Below are 20,624 nucleotides of genomic sequence, written 5' to 3' on the forward strand. Positions count from 1 at the left end.
AAAATGACACTCCAGAGCTGTACAGAGTTTGTTCGGGAGATTGTGTTTGTTCTCTTCTCTGATTCAAATCCCCATGTGTTCCTTGATACCAAGGCCATAGAAACACCTTCCCATAGAAAGCCTGGCCCTGAGTTCGCTTTTTTAGGAATCCCTTATTCCCCACATTTAATCGGCATGAAAGCCACCTCCTGGTTTTGTAGAAAGTGCCCTGAGGAAGTCAGGAAGAATACAGCACAAGAATGAATCTGTTTACAGAGCACTTTCCTCTCCACTGAGTTTTAAGGTTCAGGTATTTAACCGTGTGCTTCACTGACATGATCAGATGGCTTCAGTGGATAAAACCAATTACCCGATTGAAGAGTCAGAGAGAGGGTAATGACTCCCCAGTTGGCTAATCTCCTCTGAGAGCCTTGCCAGCCACTTGGCACAGGTGGCTTGGCACAGTTTAGAAGCCATTCTTGTAGACCATGGCACCTGCAGCACTAGGCATTGTAATGCTTAGTGTTTAAATACAAAAGCACGAAGAAGTCACAAACTTATCCAAAATTTCACCAGATATTATTTCTCAGAGATCATATTTGGTAAAACATTAGTCCAGACATGATGAATGGATAAATAAAAATTTACAAAAATGGAATTAGACTAATTTATTTTAAAAATCATGTTTTCACTTTTAAAATTATGAAAAATTCTTATTTAAGAGCTATTAATTGTAAGATCATGGACTCTGGAGCCAGACTGCTTGGGTTCAAATTCTGGCTCTGCCAGTTAGTTACTCTGTGAACTTGGGCGAAGTTGCTTGTCTTTCCTAGTCTTTAGTTTCTCCATCTGTAAAACAGGAGCAGTAATAGTACCTAACTCTTTTCTAAGAGGATTAAATGAGTTAATATATTGGTGATATGTTCACAGCAGTGCCTGGCACATAGTGTAGGGTATATAAATGCCAGTTATTACATATCAGTGAACATCAACATTTTAGGAATCAGTGAACTAAAATGTACTGGAAAGGGCGAATTTAACTCAGAAGACCATTGTATCTACTACTGTGGGCAAGAACCCCTTAGAAGAAATGGAGTAGCCCTCATAGTCAACAGAGTCCCAAATGCAGTACTTGGATGCAATCTCAAAACAATAGAATGATCTCCATTCATTTCCAAGGCAAATCATTTAATATCACAGTCTTCCAAGTCTATGCCCCTACCAATAGTGCTGAAGAAGCTGAAGTTGAATGGTTCTATGAAGACCTACAAAACCTAGAACTAACACCCAAAAAAGATGTCCTTTTCATTACAGGGGATTGGAATGCAAAAGTAGGAAGTCAAGAGATACCTGGAGTTACAGGCAAATTTGCCCTTGGGGTACAGAATGAAGCAGGGAAAAGGCTAATAGAGTTTTGCCAAGAGAACACACTGGTCATAGCAAACACCCTCTTCCAACAACACAAGAGAAGACTCTACACATGGACATCACCAGATGGTCAATACCAAAATCAGACTGATTATATTCTTTACAGCCAGAGATGGAGAAGCTCAATACAGTTAGCAAAAACAAGACTTGGAGCTGACTATGGCTCAGATCATAAACTCCTTATTGCCAAATTCAGACTTAAATTGAAGAAAGTAGGGAAAACCATAGACCATTCAGGTATGACCTAAATCAAATCCCTTACGATTATACAGTGGAAGTGAGAAATAGATTCAAGGGATTAGATCTGATAGACAGAGTGCCTGAAGAACTATGGACGGAGATTTGTGACATTGTACAGGAGGCAGGAATCAAGACCATACCCAAGAAAAAGAAATGCAAAAAGGCAAAACGGTTGTCTGAGGAGGCATTACAAATAGCTGGGGAAAGAAGAAAAGTTAAAGGTTAGGAGAAAAGGAAAGATATACCCATTTGAATGCAGAGTTACAAAGAAAAGCAAAGAGATAAGAAAGCCTTCCTTAGCGATCAATGCAAAGAAATAGAGGAAAACAATAGAATGGGGAAGACTAGAGATCTCTTCAAGAAAATTAGAGATACCAAGCAGGGGAACATTTCATGCAGTGAGAAAGAAAGTGAAGTTGCTCAGTCATGTTCAACTCTTTGCAATCCCATGGACTGTAGCCTACCAGGCTCCTTGGTCCATGGAATTTTCCAGGCAAGAGTACTGGAGTGGGTTGCCATTTCCTTCTCTAGGGGATCTTCCTGACCCAGGGATCGAACCTGGGTCTCCTTCATTGCAGGCAGACGCTTTGCCATCTGAGCCACCAGGGAAGCCCCAAAAGGAATTTGAAAAGAGAGGCCCCTTGCTGTGCCATTGTTGCCACAATGCTGTGACTCAGATTCAAACCGAGGTTGCTGTGGCCACAACACCGAGTACTAACCACTGTACAATCACGGCCAGCTACTGGAGACCTATGTGACCCCAGGGACTATACAGTCCATGAAATTCTCCAGGCCAGTATACTGGAGTGGGCAGCCTTTCCCTTCTTCAGGGGATCTTCCCAACCCAGGGATCGAACCCAAGTCTCCTACATTGCAGGCAGATTCTTTACCAGCTGAGCCACAAGGGAAGCCCTCTTCATGCAAAGATGGGCTCAATAAAGCACAGAAATGCTATGGACCTAACAGAAGCAGAAGATATTAAGAAGAGGTGGCAAGAATACACAGAAGAACTATATAAAAGATATCTTTACGACTCAGATAACTATGATGGTGTGATCACTCACCTAGAGCCAGACATCCTAGAGTGTGAAGTCAAGTTGGCCTTAGAAAGCATCACTATGAACAAAGCTAGTGGAGGTGATGGAATTCCAGTTGAGCGATTTCAAATCCTAAAAGATGATGCTGTCAAAGTGCTGCACTCAATATGCCAGCAAGTTTGGAAAACTCGTCAGTAGCCACAGGATGGGAAAGGGTCAGTTTTCATTCCAATCCCAAAGAAAGGCAATGGTAAAGAATGCTCAAACTATTGCACAATTGCACTCATCTCACACACTAGCAAAGTAATGCTCAAAATTCTCCAAGCCAGGCTTCAACAGTAAGTTAAACATTAACTTTCAGATGTTCAAGCCGGATTTAGAAAAGGCAGAGGAACCAGAGATCTAATCGCCAACATCCACTGGATCATAGAAAAAGTAAGAGAGTTCCAGAAAAACATCTACTTCTGCTTTATTGACTATGCCAAAGCCTTTGACTGTGTGGATCACAACAAATTGTGGGAAATTCTTCAAGAGATTGGAATATCAGACCACTTTATCTGCCTCCTGAGAAATCTGTATGCAGGTCAAGAAGCAACAGTTAGAACTTGACATGGAGCAACAGACTGGTTCCAAATCGGGAAAAGAGTACATCAAGGCTATGTATTATCACCCTGCTTATTTAACTTTATGCAGAGTACATCATGAGAAACGCTGGGCTGGAAGAAGCACAAGCTGGAATCAAGATTGCCAGGAGAAATATCAATAACCTCAGATATGCAGATGACACCACCCTTATGGCAGAAAGTGAAGAAGAACTAAAGAGCCTCTTGATCAAAGTGAAAGAGGAGGGTGGAAAAAGTTGGCTAAAGCTCAACATTCAGAAAACTAAGATCATGGCATCCGGTCCCATCACGTCATGGCAAATAGATGGGGAAACAATGGAAACAGTGTCAGACTTTATTTTCTTGGGCTCCAAAATCACTGCAGATGGTGACTGCAGCCATGAAATTAAAAGATGCTTGCTTCTGGAAGAAAAGCTATGACCAATCTAGATAGCATGTTAAAAAGCAGGGACATTACTTTGCTGACAAAGGTCCGTCTAGTCAAAGCTATGGTTTCTCCAGTAGTCTAGTATGGATGTGAGAGTTGGACTATAAAGAAAGCTGAGCCCCGAAGAATTGATGCTTTTGAACTGTGGTGTTGGAGAAGACTCTTGAGAGCCCCTTGGACTGCAAGGAGATCAAACCAGTTAATCCTAAAAATCACTCCTGAACGTTCATTGGAAGGACGGATGCTGAAGCTTAAACTCCAATACTTTGGCTACCTGATACAAAGAACTGACTCATAGGAAAAGACCCTGATGCTGGGAAAGATTGAAGGTGAGAGGAGAAGGGGATGACAGAAGATAAGATTGTGGGATGGCATCATCAACTCAACAGACATGAGTTTGAGTAAGCTCCAGGAGTTGGTGATGGACAGGGAGGTCTGGCATGCTGCAGTCTATGGGGTCGCAAAGAGTCGGACATGACTGAGTGACTGAACTGAACTATCATCCTTTTATGATCAACAGAATTGATAAGAAAGTGTGGAGAAGTCTAAGGTAAGTCTAAAATCTTTCCTTGGTGGGTCTCCTCTCTTTAGAAGCCATTGAATTCTTTGGTCAATCGTAAGACTGGTAACTTCACTAAGATATATCTACCTGTTGAATATTCTACATCATTTTGTTCCAGGACAAAGTGTGGCCTTATTTTTTTTTTTTAATCTTAAAACAATATTTCGTTTTTATTTTTGAACAGACAGGACAATGAAAACCATGTTAAGCCCATCTCCCCTCCTGTAACTCAAGTGAACTCTTTCCCTCCCCTGAGGCGCTTATGATTACACAAGTGTCTTATCTGTCCCTGTATGAACATAAAGATATTACATGAATATAAAATAACATGTATTCCTTTATTTTTTACATATATGATAGCATACTATGCACTCCTGTTCTGCACATTGCTTTTTCCACTGGGGGATCACTCATCGGTGCATACTGAGCTGCCTCACTGTTTTTCAATAGCTGCATTTTATTCCAGCATAAAATTCTGCCATCATTTTCTAAGCAATTTTCTATGGACAGATATTGACTCCCAGTCTTTTGTTCTTATAATCAATGTTGCAATGAATATCCTTGTATGTATATTATCTTGTATATTGTGTCTATGTCTATAGGATAAATTCCTAGGAGTAGAATGACGAGGTCAGAGGGTATGGGCATTTAAAATGTTGATAGCGAGAGCTCTACTGTCTTCCACTGTATACTTCCCCAACACAGTGCCTGTTTCTACATGCCCCCTAATATAGAGCATCATCCAATTTTTGTCTTTACCAGTCTGATAGGAAAAAATGTGTTTCATAGTCATTTTAACTTGCATTTTTTCTAACATGAGTGAAGTGGGACATACTTTCATATATTTAAGAGCTGTTTTCATTTTGTGAACTCTGTTCATTTCTTTTGCCTGTTTTTCCACTGGGTTGTTGGTACTTTTCCTGTTGATTTGTAGAAGTTATTTCCAAAATTATATGTATTGCTTTTATTAAAGTTACATGTGCAAGTAATATAAAAGGTCGAACTGTACTACACGATTTATTACAAGAAACAGTTGTTCCTGACCCACTCTGGTGTTCCAACAGTCCCAAGGCCACCAGTTCTCAATTCCGGTAGCAGGATGGGTCTACGGAAGAGCTTTTTTGGTCAGAGAGGGGATGATCAGGCATTGCACACAACTCAGATACCAGGGATTATTCTGACGTATCGACACTGACACAGGGCACATTAAATTCCCGGAACATTTTGATGAGTTTCTCTGCGGAACAGCATTTATCTTTATATCTTGGGATGAAAGCCCGCTGCCCATGTCTTCTGAGTGGAGTTGGTCAGGACAGCTGGCTGGTGCACACAGGGTCCCTTGTGTTCACAGCTGGTGCTTCTCAGCCCAGGCTACCTGGGCTGAAGGACTCACACTGCCTTGCCTCACTGGAGAATTTCCTATGCTTTACATCTTTGCCTTTTTGTCTACCCACTCCCCTCCTCATTCTATCTTATAGAATTTAAATCTCTCATTAATTGGTTACACCAACCCTCTTCTTTCATTTTATCATTCTGGGTGGCTTTCCTTTTGAACATTTCTACTTTTATCTTATTAAGATTTCAAGAGGTACAAGATGGGGTCTGACCTAAGACAGAGAAAACTGCTCGTGCCTGGATTTTCATTCTCATCCATTTGTTTTCCTCTGCTCTTCAGTCCACTCTTGGTCTCCTCTTTGAACCTTTGTATCTTGTCCTTGAGCTCTTTTCAAAGATAGGTTATATCGTCTGTCATTTCTCTGAGGCTGTAGAAAACTCCCTGTTTGTACTTTGTGTTTTTCTTTGCACAGGTTCCCTCGCAGGAGATTTTCATCTGCCTCTTGCTTATAATCATCTTCTCCTTTTATTTTTCTGTTCAAAGACCTCAGCTGTTTTCCCCCTCCCAGCAGTCATGCTTGAATGAGACCCTAAAGAGTCAGTGAGGAAGGAAGGGCGGGGGAGGGCGGCGGTGCAGTCTGTCTGCAATACCCTCTCATCCACTGGCTTATCCCCCATCTCCCACAAACACTTGTCTCCCTGAGCATGTCTCCGTGTCTCAGTCGTCTCCACTCATGTTCCACAGCAAACATCCTTCAGTCACAGGCTCCCTCTACCCTGCCTGCCCTTCCTGTCTCCTCCATCTCATTTCTCCATTAGGTATCCCCCTGAGAGACTGAACACGATGGAGTGTGGGGCTGCCCTCTCCTTCAATCCTCTTCCCTCTGCAGCACTACCTGCTGCGGGGCCCAGTCATTCCCTCTGGTGTCCGCACATCCAGCCAAGGATGGATGATCTCGTGGGACTGTTCAGGGAACACCACATCCCCAGACGGTGGGCCAGGGGAGCTCACAGCCTCCTCCTGTGGCCTGGTTCCCATTTCTCAGTATCTGGAGATGTGCTGGCTGGTTCAGGGCCTGGGCTTTGAATTTTGGTCAAATTTGAGGGACATTAAGATCTTTTCTCTCATTGCTGGGAAGTCACTATTTTCTAAAGATCAGCTTCATCATCACAGGCAGGAAAGGAAGGATCAAAATAGTAAGTGAGAAGTTCTTACATCATTAATAATAGCTTTACTACCAACTGATACTGAAATTTGACTTATTTTAGATTTTTCCTCTCTGTTTCCAAGATTCTTTACACTTTTTTTCTGGACTGACATTTGGCAGTGCACTGATACTGTTCTCTTCCTTTATCACACACATGGCTCCCCGCTGGGAGTTCAGACATCCTCTGTCTAGTTACCTCAGGAGTTGAGGGCAGTAGGGATTTATCAGTCTCGCAGATAAAGAAGGGTCCACCTGTTGAGAGCAACAAGTTCACAGGCAGCGTGGAAATGTTCTTTATGGCCAAGGGCTGGTATTCAGGTTCTAGGATAGTGTTAGGTTTCTGTAAAAAAAAAAAAGAGGAAACAAACCACAGTAAGCCTTTAGCAACAAAGGTCTGATATTCATTGTTAACAGCTGATTTAGCCTTCTCTCTGTTTATATCTATGGATGTATGGATTTATATTATCTCCATCTATCCACCCATCTATCTAAATATAGGTAATATGTATCTATATATTACATAGATTCATGTCTCCATGGTCTACCATACATTAACAAGGGATTGATATAGATGAAAATACAGGTATAGAGTTGTCTATGTATGTATCTATCTATCTCACTAGAAATGATCCTACGTTAAGCCAGAAAATACAGATTAGATTGTCTTACTTCCTTGTTACCTGGTTTAAAAAAACCCTAGATAAGTCATGCCTCTGAATAGAACCACTACTACTGAAGCTTCCACAGCATCATAAAACAAAAGTTTAAAAAGTTAGTGGTATTTTAAGGAAGAATCCATGCACCACTATAATGAATAAAACATTTTTTCCTTACACAATATTTTTTTCATGCTTAAAACACCCAATTTGCAAATATACTCACCTTGCTATATCAGAAATGCTCATAACTGTTTTCTATAAAATTTCCTGATAACACTGGGAGAGGTGATTTAGAAGCACCTTTCACTCTCTTAGATCAAATTTCATTTTTCAACTGGAGAAAGCATCAGAAATGGATCTTGAACTGGAAGTTTCTGTTCAGACTGCAGTTTTCTCCTTCTGACTCTGGGATCCACATTATTCCTTATGTATCTTGGAAAGGGGGTCCTTTAATATCAGTAGGAGGGGACCAGAAACCTTAGTCTCTGGCCTCCAACGACAAGCTCCCTCTCACTCCCTGTCTCCTCCAACAATTCTAGCTTATTTTTCCCAGGCCTCAATGTTTTGATTTGCTTTTTCTCCTTGTTTGAATTTAAGGTAAATGCCCCTGATTCCATGTTTTTCTCTGTTTCTGCTCCTTTGCCCAGCATAGTCTTTCCTCTACTGGGCTTTCTGAGGGAGCTAGGGTGACCGGTGTCCATGATGCCTTAGTCAGTTCAGGCTGCTGTAATGAGTATCACAGACTGAGTGGTTTAAATCGGCAGCCATTGATGTCTAATAGTTCTGGAGGCTAGCCAGGCCAAGATCAAGGTGCCAGCACATCCGGGGTCTGGAGTGAGCCTATTTCTCGGTGTGTAGATAGCCGTCTTCTCACTGTGTCCTCACATGGCTGAGAGACAGATCATCTCCCTTGTCCCTTCTTATAAGGGCACTAATTCCATTCATGAGGGCTCCACCTCCATGATCTTATACTCTCAAAGCCCACTTACAACACTACATAAGGAATTAGGGCATCAACATACGAATTTTGGAGGGACACAATGTTCGGTCCATAAAGTTGGCTTGAGCCTCCTGCCTCAGTTGCACCCCACTAGCCCTTTGTGGATGCCTGACGTTCCTTCAGTGTTCAAACCTCCCAAGAGAAGCTGCCACTGTTCCTCTCCCTCTAACATGGTGACATGGGTCCTGGGTTCACTGTACACTCGCAGACTGCATATTACAAGTTGGGGAGGGATGGAGCAGCACCTTCAACCTTCCTCCCAGCCTGCTGGGTCACTGCAGGTAACTTTGAAGAGAAAAAGCCACACTCGGTTGTTTTGGCAAGAGGCCATTTAGAGGACAGTGATGAGAAAGAGTCGATGCACGGAGAACATGCTCTATTTTAAAATGACCCCTTCTGGCTTGTTTGTCTCGCCAAATATCAGCAGACAGGATTTGCTGCTGGACTTCATGAAGCAAACTGACTGCTAGTTTCAAATGACATTTTCAATCCCACAGAGATGTGGTTTCATCTCTGTGGCTTATGAATGGTACAACAGTTACACAGTAGATCAAAACTGAGGAAACGGTTATAGAAAAATTCTTCTCATAGGCAGGCTTGGTATCATTATAGTCTAATGTGCTAAATCAGATACTGCCTTGAGCCGAAAACAAGGAGACAAGAATGGATAACTGGGTATTATGCAATTAAACCTGAATACCAAGACCTAACAGGTCTCCTGCACATCCTGGGTAATGAAGTCACATTTCTTCATTGCCCCTGATACGGATTCAATGTGAGCAGGAAATGAACAATGAAAAATACCATAGTGGGGCAGATTGCAAACTTGTGACATTTGGCAGGAAGTAGAGAAAGGCAAAAACAAACAGGGCCTTATGACTCAATTCATTTCTTAGTTCAACAAGTTACTGTCACATTCAAAATATTTGCTGTTTTATTCCAGTGATAAATCCAAACAAAAGACATTTAAACAGGAATATGGCTTAAGAAAATAAAGAAAAGAAAAGGGACACTATCCACATATGTTTATGAGCTTTGGAAAAAACAATCTAATAAGAAACTAAGCTGCATACACTGCAATGTCTTGCACATTGTATAGAGTAACTATTCAATAAATCTTCACTGAATTTTCTCTGAATGGCTACATTTAGAGAAAATATGATGCCACCAAATTTGGTGCAGCTGTCACCAGTAAATATCCTTCCTGATTACTTTAAAAAAGGAAGAATTTAAAACAGCAATGAAAACTTGATAGCTGCAGCAGCAATTCTTGTAGTATTTTCTTTGTGTCTCAGGGAGACTGTAAAGTCAGTTTTAGTTCAGCTCAGTCTCTCAGTCGTGTTCGACTCTTTGCGACCCCATGGACCAACTCTTTGCGACCCCATGGACCGACTCTTTGCGACCCCAAGGACTGTAGTACGCTAGGCTTTCCTGTCCATCACTATCTCCTGTTCCTTGCCCAAACTCAAGTCTGTGATGCCATCAAACCATCTCACCCTCTGTCATCAACCTCTCCTCCTGCCTTCAATCTTTCCCAGCATCAGGGTCTTTTCCAATGAGATAGTTCTTCACATCAGGTGGCCAAAGTATTGAAAATTCAGCATCAGTCCTTCCAATTAATATTCAGGACTGATTTCTTTTAGGATTGACTGGTTTGACCACCCTTTAGTCCAAGGGACTCTCCAGAGTCTTCTCCAACACCACAGTTCAAAAGCATCAATTCTTCAGCGCTCAGCTTTCTTTATGGTCCAACTCTAACATTCATACATGACTACTGGAAAAACCATAGCTTTGACCAGATGGACCTTTGTCAGCAAAGTAATGTTCCTGTTTTTTTAATACACTCTCTAGGTTGGTCATAGCTTTCCTTCCAAGGAGCAAGCATCTTTTAAGTTCATGGCTGCAGTCACCATCTGCAGTGATTTTGAAGCCCATGAAAATAAAGTCGTTCACTGTTTCCATTGCTTCCCCATCTATTTGCCATGAAATGATGGGACCGGATGCCATGATCTTAGTTTTCTGAATGTTGAGTTTTAAGTCAATTTTTTCACTCTCCTCTTTCACTTTCAACAAGAGGCTCTTTAGTTCCTCTTTGCTTTCTGTCATAAGGGTGATGTCATCTGCATATCTGAGGTTATTGATATTTCTCCCAGCAATCTTGATTCTAGCTTGTGCTTCATCCAGCCTAGCATTTCGCATGATCTACTCTGCATAAAAGTTAAATAAGCAGGGTGACAATACATAGCCTTGATGTACTCCTTTCCTGATTTGGAACCAGTCTGTTGTACCATGTCAAGTTCTAACTGTTGCTTCTTGACCTGCAAATAGATTTCTCAGGAGGCAAGGAAAGTGTTCTGGTATTCCCACCTCTTTAAGAATTTTCCACAATTTGTTGTGATCCACACAGTCAAAGGCTTTGGCATAGTCAATAAAGCAGAAGTAGATGTTTTTCTGGAACTCTCTTACTTTTTCTATGATCCAACAGATGTTGGCAATTTAATCTCTGGTTCCTCTGCCTTTTCTAAATCCAGCCTGAACATCTGGCAGTTCTAGGTTCACATACTGTTGAAGCCTAGCTTGGAGAATTTTGAGCATTACTTTGCTAGCATGTAAGATAAGTGCAATTGTGCAGTAGTTTGAACATTCCTTGGCATTACCTTTCTTTGGGATTGGAATGAAAACCGACCTTTTCCAGTCCTGTGGCCACTGCTGAGTTTTCCAAATTTGCTGGCATTTTGAGTGCAGCACTTTCACAGCATCATCTTTTAGAATTTGAAATAGCTCAGCTGGAATTTTACCACCTCCACTAGCTTTGTTCACAGTGATGCTTCCTAAGGCCCACTTGACTTTGCACTCCAGGATGTCTGGCTCTAGGTGAGTGATCATACCATCGTGGTTATCTGGGTCGTAAAGATCTTTTTTGTATGGTTCTGTGTATTCTTTCCACCACTTCTTAATATCTTCTGCTTCTGTTAGGTCTGTAGCATTTCTGTCCTTTATTGTGCCCATCTTTGCATGAAATGTTCCCTTGCTTGTTATCTCTAATTTTCTTGAAGAGATCTCTAGTCTTTTCTAATCTTTCATTTTCTCTATTTCTTTGCATTGATCACTTAGGGAGGCTTTCTTATCTCTCATTGCTATTCTTTGGAACTTTGCATTCAAATGGGTGTATATTTCCTTTTCTCCTTTGCCTTTTGCTTCTTTTCTCAGCTATTTGTAAGGCCTCCTCAGACAACCATTTTGCCTTTTTGCATTTGTTTTTCTTGGGGATAGTTTTAATCACAGTCTCCTCTACAATGTCATGAACCTCTGCCCACAGTTCTTCAGGCACTCCGTCTGTCAGATCTAATCCCTTTAATCTATTTGTCACTTCCACCATATAATCATTAGGAATTTGATTTAGGTCATATCAGAATGGTCTAGTAGTTTCCGCTACTTTCTTCAATTTAAGTCTGAATTTGGCAATAAGGAGTTCATGGTCTGAGCCACAGTCAGCTCCCAGTCTTGTTTTTGCTGACTGTATAGAGCTTTTCCATCTCCAGCTGCAAAGAATATAATCAATCTGATTTTGGTATTGACCATCTGGTGATGTCCACATGTAGAATCATCTCTTGTGTTGTTCAAAGAGGGTGTTTGCTATGAACAGGGCATTCTCTTGGCAAAACTCTGTTAGCCTTTTCCCTGCTTCATTTTGTACTCCAAGGCCAAACTTGCCTGTTATTTCAGGTATCTCTTGATACAAAGTCAGTTTAGCATCCTGTAACTGAAACCGCAATCCTACTTCTTCTTCATTCTCCACCAGTCTGTGAAATGTTAGAGTTTTCGCTTGTCTCTAAGTGCTGACACATTATTTGTTGACTTGAATTGAATCGTGTTAATTCATCTCATAGAGCATATAGCCAATAAGCTCTCTTACTCATCTCCTGGCAGAGCACCTTATGCATAGTGGGTGTTCAACAGGTATTTATTTAATATGAACAATCTTACAGAACATGCTACTAGAACAAATGATTCTGAACACTCTCCTTCAAGCCTCTCTTAATAAAAGGAATCCCAGTTGGTTCCCTCACGACCTAGGTAGACACTGCCACACCCAGACCTTTCGTATGACAGCACAGATCATACCTGTGGGATCTTCCTTAAGGCTTGGTCTTCCCTGTTGACTGTGAGGTTCATCAGGGAGGGACTACTCACTGTTGCATCTCTATGACCCAGCACAGGGCTTGGCACACAGTAGGTCTGGATACATATTCCACTCAGTGGCCTGTTTCAATGAATACATCTGACCATGTCGCTCCCTTCCCCAAAGCCCTCCAATGGTCACCCGGAGCAAATCCCAAAGTTCACAACACACGTCCCAGTCATGCCACACACATCTGGCCCCTGCCCACTTCTCCAGATGGACTTCATTGTCATTCTTGGCATAATCTCTGTCTAAGGTGGACTTCCAGCTTTTTTATGTTGACCAAGCTCTTTCCTGACTCAGGCGCTTTGCATGTGCTGTTCCTTACAATTCTCTCTCCATCTCTCATCACCAGACTGCTGTTTTTCAAGTCCCAACTTGATGTGTTTGCTCAAGGAAGTCATCTGTTACCTCATGCACAAATAAGGTCATGTCTCCTGACACATGCTCTCACTGCACCTTGTATCTTTTCTTCATAGTACTGTTTAGGACTGCCATTTAAATAATTAAATTTTCATAGTTTGTTTACAGTCTGTAACCTCAACCAGTGTGTCTCAGCTTTGACTATGTCAGATTTTCAGCACCAACATAGCCCTCCACACATACCTGTTTTGAATAGTAAATAATTTTCTGCTGGAAACCTGCCTAGGAGTAGGCTGAGTCCTGCTGTGATATCTCCCTCTCCTCGCAACCATGCCTGCCCCCTGCCCTGAGCAGCAATCATACCATCTCTTCCTTGTCCTGGGCCTCCCCCACTTACTGCTCACCCTTAATGGCACATAAAGTCTTATACAGGTATAAGCACATGAATTAAAGAATGTGAATCAAATAGTTTAAGTCAATGATTTTCAAGCAGTATTAGGTGATCTACAAAATAGCTTAATTTGTCTCTCAGTTTCCTCCTGTATATCACAGGAAAGATATCAGAGCTTCCCACATAGATTGTTGTGAGGGACAACTGGGAAATGTGTGTAATGAACATGGCTCAACGCCCAGGACATGCCAATCAAAAATGGGTAGCTATTCTAACTGGTTACTGTAATTATCAAAAATTCTTCTCCATCCATTTCTGTACTATGATGTCAATTTTACCTATGTAGAGTAAATGATGGACTGAAATGCATTTTCAGTCCATGGAATATCCCTTCATTTTGGTCTTATACATCAGAAATGATGGAAATAGAATTTCCATGGCAATTCACCTTTCAAAGGAATGTAGGCTTAGATTAGGAATTTTTAGTTGAATGTGTACTGGCCTCTGAAGTTGAAAAAACACTTGTGGGGTGTGGGTCTAACAGGATTCCCATTGATTTAGCTTCCTAAATGAAAGTGAGAACATGTGGACTCCTGGCTGGAGAGTGCCCGGCCCTCTGCTGCACGGCCTCACTGACCTTCTCCAGTCGGTAAACGAGCTGCTTGGTGGAGAGCTGGATGAATGGCGCCACAAACTCACAGATGATGCTCACGGTCATCACCAGGCTCTTCCCCTTTTGTGTCCCAATGATGGTGTGGCATACCAGCTTTTCTTTGACTACCTGCGGACAAGATATACCAGCATTTGTAGACCTTCCACAGTTCAGAAAACTTACTTCTCAACCATCAGCAAACATTCTCAACTGCTGGCCTGGGGACACCAGGGAAGAGCACAGTTTTCTGAGCAGTGCATGTCAGGGAGGGGTCTCTGTCACAGTTAAAGTCTGATTGGTTAGATACGGCCAAGGCGGATCCTGTGTCTACTTCTGACTGTCCCTGAGGGCACAATCAATTTACATCCGGTTCATCCAGTGTGTTTATGGAAGATCTATTATGCATTTGGGCTGTTAGGGACTGGATACAGTGATGGACGAGGCAGATAAAAATCCTTCATGGGCTATCACTGTGCTGTACACCTGAAGCTAACACAACAATGTAAATCAACTATACTTCAGTTAAAACAAAAAATCTTCACAGTTCAACAGTAGTTACACAATTTCGTATCAAGCTAGCTGGAAACTGACTGGAACAATTTTGCCTTACATATTTGAATATTTAAAAATCATATATGGTAACTAATACTTCTTTGGGCCCAAGAAGCCTAGATTTTTATAAAGTAGAAAGGACCCAAAGTGAATTTATATCATGAATAGCCTTTATTGAAGACTGGCTAAGGTTTCAGATGTTAATGAATTCAAGACTCATCTCATTCATGTAGCAGAACTTGGAAGAACATTCAGCAAAGCTTTTAGTAAGGCTACAACTGAATTTAGAACCCCAGCAGCTCAGATTTAATGGCTTTAAAAATAGGCAACTCCTGACAATGACATTGTAAACATGTTCCTGCAATGGACCATCAGTATTGAGCTGAGGGGCTGCTTTCTATTCATCTTCACATCCTCAGTGCCTACTGTGGTGTCTGTCGTGTGTACATACTCAGTGAAAGTTGGCTGAACCCCTCAATAACAGAGAGAAAGAACACATTATACATGCCACCATGGGAAATAACTGTCTTTAAAAAACTGAGGATGTGTTTTACCTGAAAATATTCTGTGAAGAAACAATTTAAGTAAGACAAAGTGACCCTGTGACCCCAGAGGAGCTAAGCAGTGGACCAGATTTCCCATCTCATCTGCTAGGAGACAACTTATTACTGTTTCCTTTTTCATGAGGAGAAAGTTCAGCGTCACATCCTAATTTGGTAACACGAGCAGAAGCTCAGGTAACCACCGTTTCTCATTCACAAAGTCTGTCTTTGTGAAGAGGCTTATAAATGATTTCAGATTTTTATGTTTTTGATGGTTTCTAACCTCCATGACGTGATAAGAATAAACACATGGTTGGATCTGCCTAAATGTCTTTAGCAGAATGGTGATAATGTGAATAACAGCAGAATATCAGAGTTGAAGATAAATGTGGCTCTTTTATTCATACATAAAAAGGTGATGATTATAAATGTGAATCTTTCAACTCAGGCTGAGAGGAAAGGAAGTGAAGACATTCCAATACCTGGATAGGAGAGGCAGGCAAGAGTAACTATAAAAACATTTTTTAAAATAAATATTAAGTGAATACTGCTATGTGTTAATAAGGGGCCTAGCTTTGGCTGAATGCTGGTTGTCCCTCCACCAGAGACCTACTGGCTTTGTTGATTTTGGGGATGAGAACCTACTTGAAATGGTATTTTAAGATTGGGTTCACAGCAGCTGTAGAAACAAACAGAAAACTCCACAGTGCTGAGCCTTGAATGGAATGGGTGCTGCCATGGTAACACAGTGCTGTATGCAATCCTTGAGAAACCATAGCCTTCCTTCAGATAAATGTCAAGAGACTCACCTAAGAAACACAGTAAAGATTTATTTAGGAGAATAACAGCTTCTAAACATGTCATCCTCTTACCCTGGGAGTGGAAGAATAGCCTTCGAGTATCACGTCGATTGTCTGGCCTGGGGACAGCTCCATCCTGACGGGGTGGAGCTGAAACACGGGGCCGCGAGGCTCCCTGGGTGCCGGGCAGCACTGGACCTGGGGCTGGCTCTTAGTACGATCCTCCTTGGCCAGCTTCTTCTTGCTCAACTTTTCTTTTGGACAGAAATCTTCATTCATCCAGAATAACTGTTGGGCCCGACGTCCCTTGTTGGTCAACTTGAAGTGGTAGTAATAGGTGTCCAGGCTGGAAAAGAGGAGGGAGGGATTCACAGGACTTCCCTGTGGGTTGTTCTATTCAGGTCTACACCCTTGGGATTTATTCCTCTGGAAGTACTTAAAAAGTGAGCAAAAAAATAGACATTAGTATTTTTTTTTTTGTAATGTAAAAAGGCTAAACAGTGATGCTATTGGGAGCTGCTACAGTCATAGGACAACGTAGCATCTACTCATAGAGTCATTAGTAGTCCCGGAGTTGCCATCACCAGGGAAGCATTGTGGGGAAGTGGCTCCATCCATCCTCAGTCCTTCTCATCAGGAGAAGCCACCATAGAACACAAAGATACAGATCATGTGAAAACCACTTTCATTTGCAAGAAACGGTTCTGAGGAGTGAAAATAAAATACCACCTGGAGGAGCAGCTTATTTCAAATTGTGTTGAGTAAACTTCTAGTGACCAGTACAATGCCTTGTGATGGACTCAATTTGAAGGGAACTTCAAAGAGAAACAAAACATCCTCTAAGCCTTACAGTCAAGGAGACTGTAATAGATTAGGACACCAGCCAGCCTGGTCATTTTTCTTAGACTCGTGTGCTTTAAAGATGCTAGTATTTCATTCACTTATTCATTCATCTGTTCCACAAATAAAGCACCTCTTTATTGTCTGGTTCTTTGCCAGCTACAGGGATTTATAAGATCTTGGAGGTGGTTTATACGTGTTTTTGAGTGTTTTTTTTTAAACTGATTATAAGCTTACTTTAAAATATTCTTTTCAGGGAAAAACTCATCTCAGGACTTTTTACATTTATTTTTAATTTTGAGGGACTTTGAGTTTTCATCTCATCTGGCCCTTCTTTGGAAAGATGTCATATCTAATAAGCAAGCTGAACCTTGATAAAAAATGAGTGCCAGTTGTCAGGTATAACCATTTTTATCTAAATATATGTCCAACAGAGCTTCCTCACTGGAGTCTTTGTAGTTAGACTTCATGGCTAAAAGTACACTTTTGGGGGAAATAACAAGTAGTAAATACTATAGACTATGTAGGGTCTCTGTCACTTACTCACGGTATATCTTTTAACCATCACAGCAACCCAGGAATAATAAGTATATTTACTCCCATTTTATTGACAAAGAAACAGAAGCTCTGAAAACTGAAAGTTGTTGTTCAAAAATATGCCATCAGAAAAGGTGACATCTGGGTATTTCTTTAGATCTTATGCCCCAAAATTGGCAAATGTTTCTGGTAAGGGACTGAATAATAAATATTTTAGACCTTTTGGGCCTTGAGGTGCATTACAACTACTCTACCCTCCATTGCAGTGTCAAAGAAGCCATAGAAGACACACGCATATGAATAGCCACGGCTGTGTTCCAATAACACTATTTTTAAATTTATTTTTAATCTGAGGATAATTGCTTTACAGTGTTATGTTGGTTTCTGCTATACAACAACACGCATCAGCCATAGTATACGTATGTGCCCTCCCTCCTGAGCCTCCCTCTCACCCCCATCCCATCCCATCCCACTAGGTGGTCATGGAGCACTGGGGTGAGCTTCCTGCATTGTACAGCATCTTCCCACTAGCGAGCTGTCTAACATATGGTTTTGAACATGTTTCAATACTACTCTTCCACTTGGTCCCACCCTCTTCTTCTCCCACTATGTCTACAAGTCTGTTCTCTGTATCTGCTTCTCCATTTCTGCCCTGAAAATACATCCAATGACACTTTATTTATAGAAACAGGCAATGGGCTGTAGTTTTCCCACCTTTGCTTTTGATGACTCTTCTGCAGATTGCTGGCATCAAGATTTTATGTCAGAAAGGACAGTAGAGTTTAGGCAGAGCAGAAATTGGCAGTTAAAAGCTATAGATTGCTTCTCTTTTCATAGAAATCTATCAGCTAACCCTCCAATTCTAGGAAAGCGTCAGAATATCTTTTGGGGCTCAGTTCATTTCAGTCACTCAGTCATGTCCAACTCTTTGTGACCCCATGGACTGCAGCATGCCAGGCTTCCCTGTCCTTCACCAACTCCTGGAGCTTGCTCAAACTCATATCCTTCGAGTTGGTGACACCATTCAACCATCTCATCCTCTGTCATCCCCTTCTCCCACCTTCAATCTTTCCCAGCATCGGGGTCTTTTCCAATGAGTCAGTTCTTTGCATCAGGTGGCCAAAGTACTGGGTTTCAGCTTCAGCATCAGTCCTTCCAATGAGTATTCAGGACTGATTTCCTTTACAATGGACTGGTTGAATCTCATGCAGTCCAAGGGACTCTCAAGAGTCTTTTCCAACACCACAGTTCAAAAGCATCAATTCTTCAGCTCTCAGCTTTCTTTATAGTCCAACTCTCACATCTATACATAACTACTGGAAAAACCATAACTTTGTCAGTCAAGTAAGGTCTCTGCTTTTTAATATGCTGTCTAGGTTGGTCATAGTTTTTCTTCCAAGGAGCAAGCATTTTTCAACTTCATGGCTGCAGTTAGCATCTGCAGTGATTTTGGAGCCCAAGAAACTAAAGTCTGTCACTGTTTCCATTGTTTACCCATCTATTTGCCATGAAGTGATGGGACCAGATGCCATGATCTTAGTTTTTTGAATGTTGAGTTTTAAGCCAAATTTTTACTCTCCTCTTTCACTTTCATTAAGAGGCTCTTTAATTCCTCTTTGTTTTCTGCCATAAGGGTGGTGTCATCTGTGTATCTGAGGTTATTGATATTTCTCGCAGTAATATTTATTCCAGCTTGTGCTTCATCCAGTCTGGCATTTCTCATGATGTACTCTGCATATAAGTTAAATAAGTGGGGTGACAATATACAGCCTTGACTTACTCCTTTCCCAATTGGGAACCAGTCTGTTGTTCCATGTCTGGTTCTAACTGTTGCTTCTTGACCTACATACAGATTTCTCAGGTATTTGACACTATTTGTAGATTAAGGAGAACATGTAATTAAGTCTGGTTTGCAGTATAATGTTTTCTATAATTATATCTGAATGCACTTAACAAAGAAATCTGGAAACAGAGGCATGGTACGCAATGACAATGCCCTGGCTTATGGTTAATATACAGGAAGAGACGGTTCTCCTAATATTATTTTGTCAGGCACACCTTCTCTTAACACAGTGTGTCCATCTTGGTTTCAGGGCATCAGACCGGAAGGCAAGAGCATCCCTTTGACATCTGTTCACAGTATTGAAACAAACAGGCACCAATTCAGCTGGCTCCTGAGAGTCAACTTGTGACAACTTGTGACTCTTGTGAGGAACCATGAACAAATTCCCACACATACCCTCCATGGTTAGTATTCAAACCCCAGACATTTTAAGAGTTACATTTACATCATTCTGCTCAGAGGTGTCTATACTGTACCACCTGTTATTCAAATATCTAGGCTCTCTAGCTTTTCCTGAGTGATCAGGTGAAGCCAACCACAATCATTTCGATTGTTGGTGCTATGGTAAGGAGGCAAGCAGAGGACATGACACAGGAAAAAATCACTGGCTTTGCAATACCTGAAAAGACACATTTGTAATATAGTTTTACCTTCCCAGTTATACTCTATTTATGTTATCACTAGGTTGCATCTTTATTTTCTACATTCATGGAGAGATGTTTGCAAATTGTATTGAAATCAAAGAAGAGAAATCATGGTTGAGATTCTAAATCTGTCACAGAGAATCCACTCTAAGTTTTAGAGAACACCCTGCTTACGGACCATCTCTTCTCTAGTGCAGAGGGACACAGCTTGCAGTATGTAACCAAACTAAGACTAGAAAATGTCTTCTTGTGGCTGATGAACCACCTGGAGGAGGGAAAGTGAAGACGAGGAGTCTAGTTCTATTTACTTAAAAATAATTTTCCGAAGGAGAAGTGGTGCTTGGCTTATGCAATATATATGATATGTATAAAAATTGGTCCATGATATTTCTTTACCTAAAGTGTGCTCCCAAATTGAGTTCTGGTGCAAAGGGCTTATCTGAAACAATGGTGGAGCCAACTCCTGAAGCCTGGACAGGAATTCGGTAGGTGTTGCTATCTTCAACGTCCAAAACGATTGTGTCTTTGAATGTCAGTATGTCATTCAAGTTGGCGGTCAGTGTCAGTTCGACATCACTTTCTGGGGGAACCATGCCTTCCTTGGGCTCGATGGTCCAAAGGGACTTTTTGTGTGCCTGCAAAACAAGACTACAAGTTAACTGTGAAGATATTCTTGGCTTTTCATTCTGCACATGTCAAAGCCCTCTATACTTCAGATGCCTGGCACTGCAGAATTCAACATCAGAGACAAACATTTTTTTGAATCAAAGCAGCTGGGT

At 41.4% G+C, this 20,624-nt stretch overlaps 1 protein-coding gene across 1 annotated transcript in view; it reads right to left on the reverse strand.

Moving 5' to 3' along the window:
- The window catches only part of HYDIN (HYDIN, axonemal central pair apparatus protein), a 474,307-nt gene that overhangs the window by 136,318 nt on the left and 317,365 nt on the right, over window positions 1-20,624 (reverse strand). The window contains 4 exon segments of the mRNA XM_010850902.1: window positions 7,036-7,179; window positions 14,073-14,216; window positions 16,054-16,327; window positions 20,242-20,480. Of these exon segments, the coding sequence (XP_010849204.1) occupies window positions 7,036-7,179; window positions 14,073-14,216; window positions 16,054-16,327; window positions 20,242-20,480 (801 nt within the window).

The sequence above is a fragment of the Bison bison genome, unplaced genomic scaffold (genome assembly GCF_000754665.1).
Source record: "Bison bison bison isolate TAMUID 2011002044 unplaced genomic scaffold, Bison_UMD1.0 scf7180017864297, whole genome shotgun sequence".
Classification (NCBI taxonomy): Eukaryota; Metazoa; Chordata; class Mammalia; order Artiodactyla; family Bovidae; genus Bison; species Bison bison.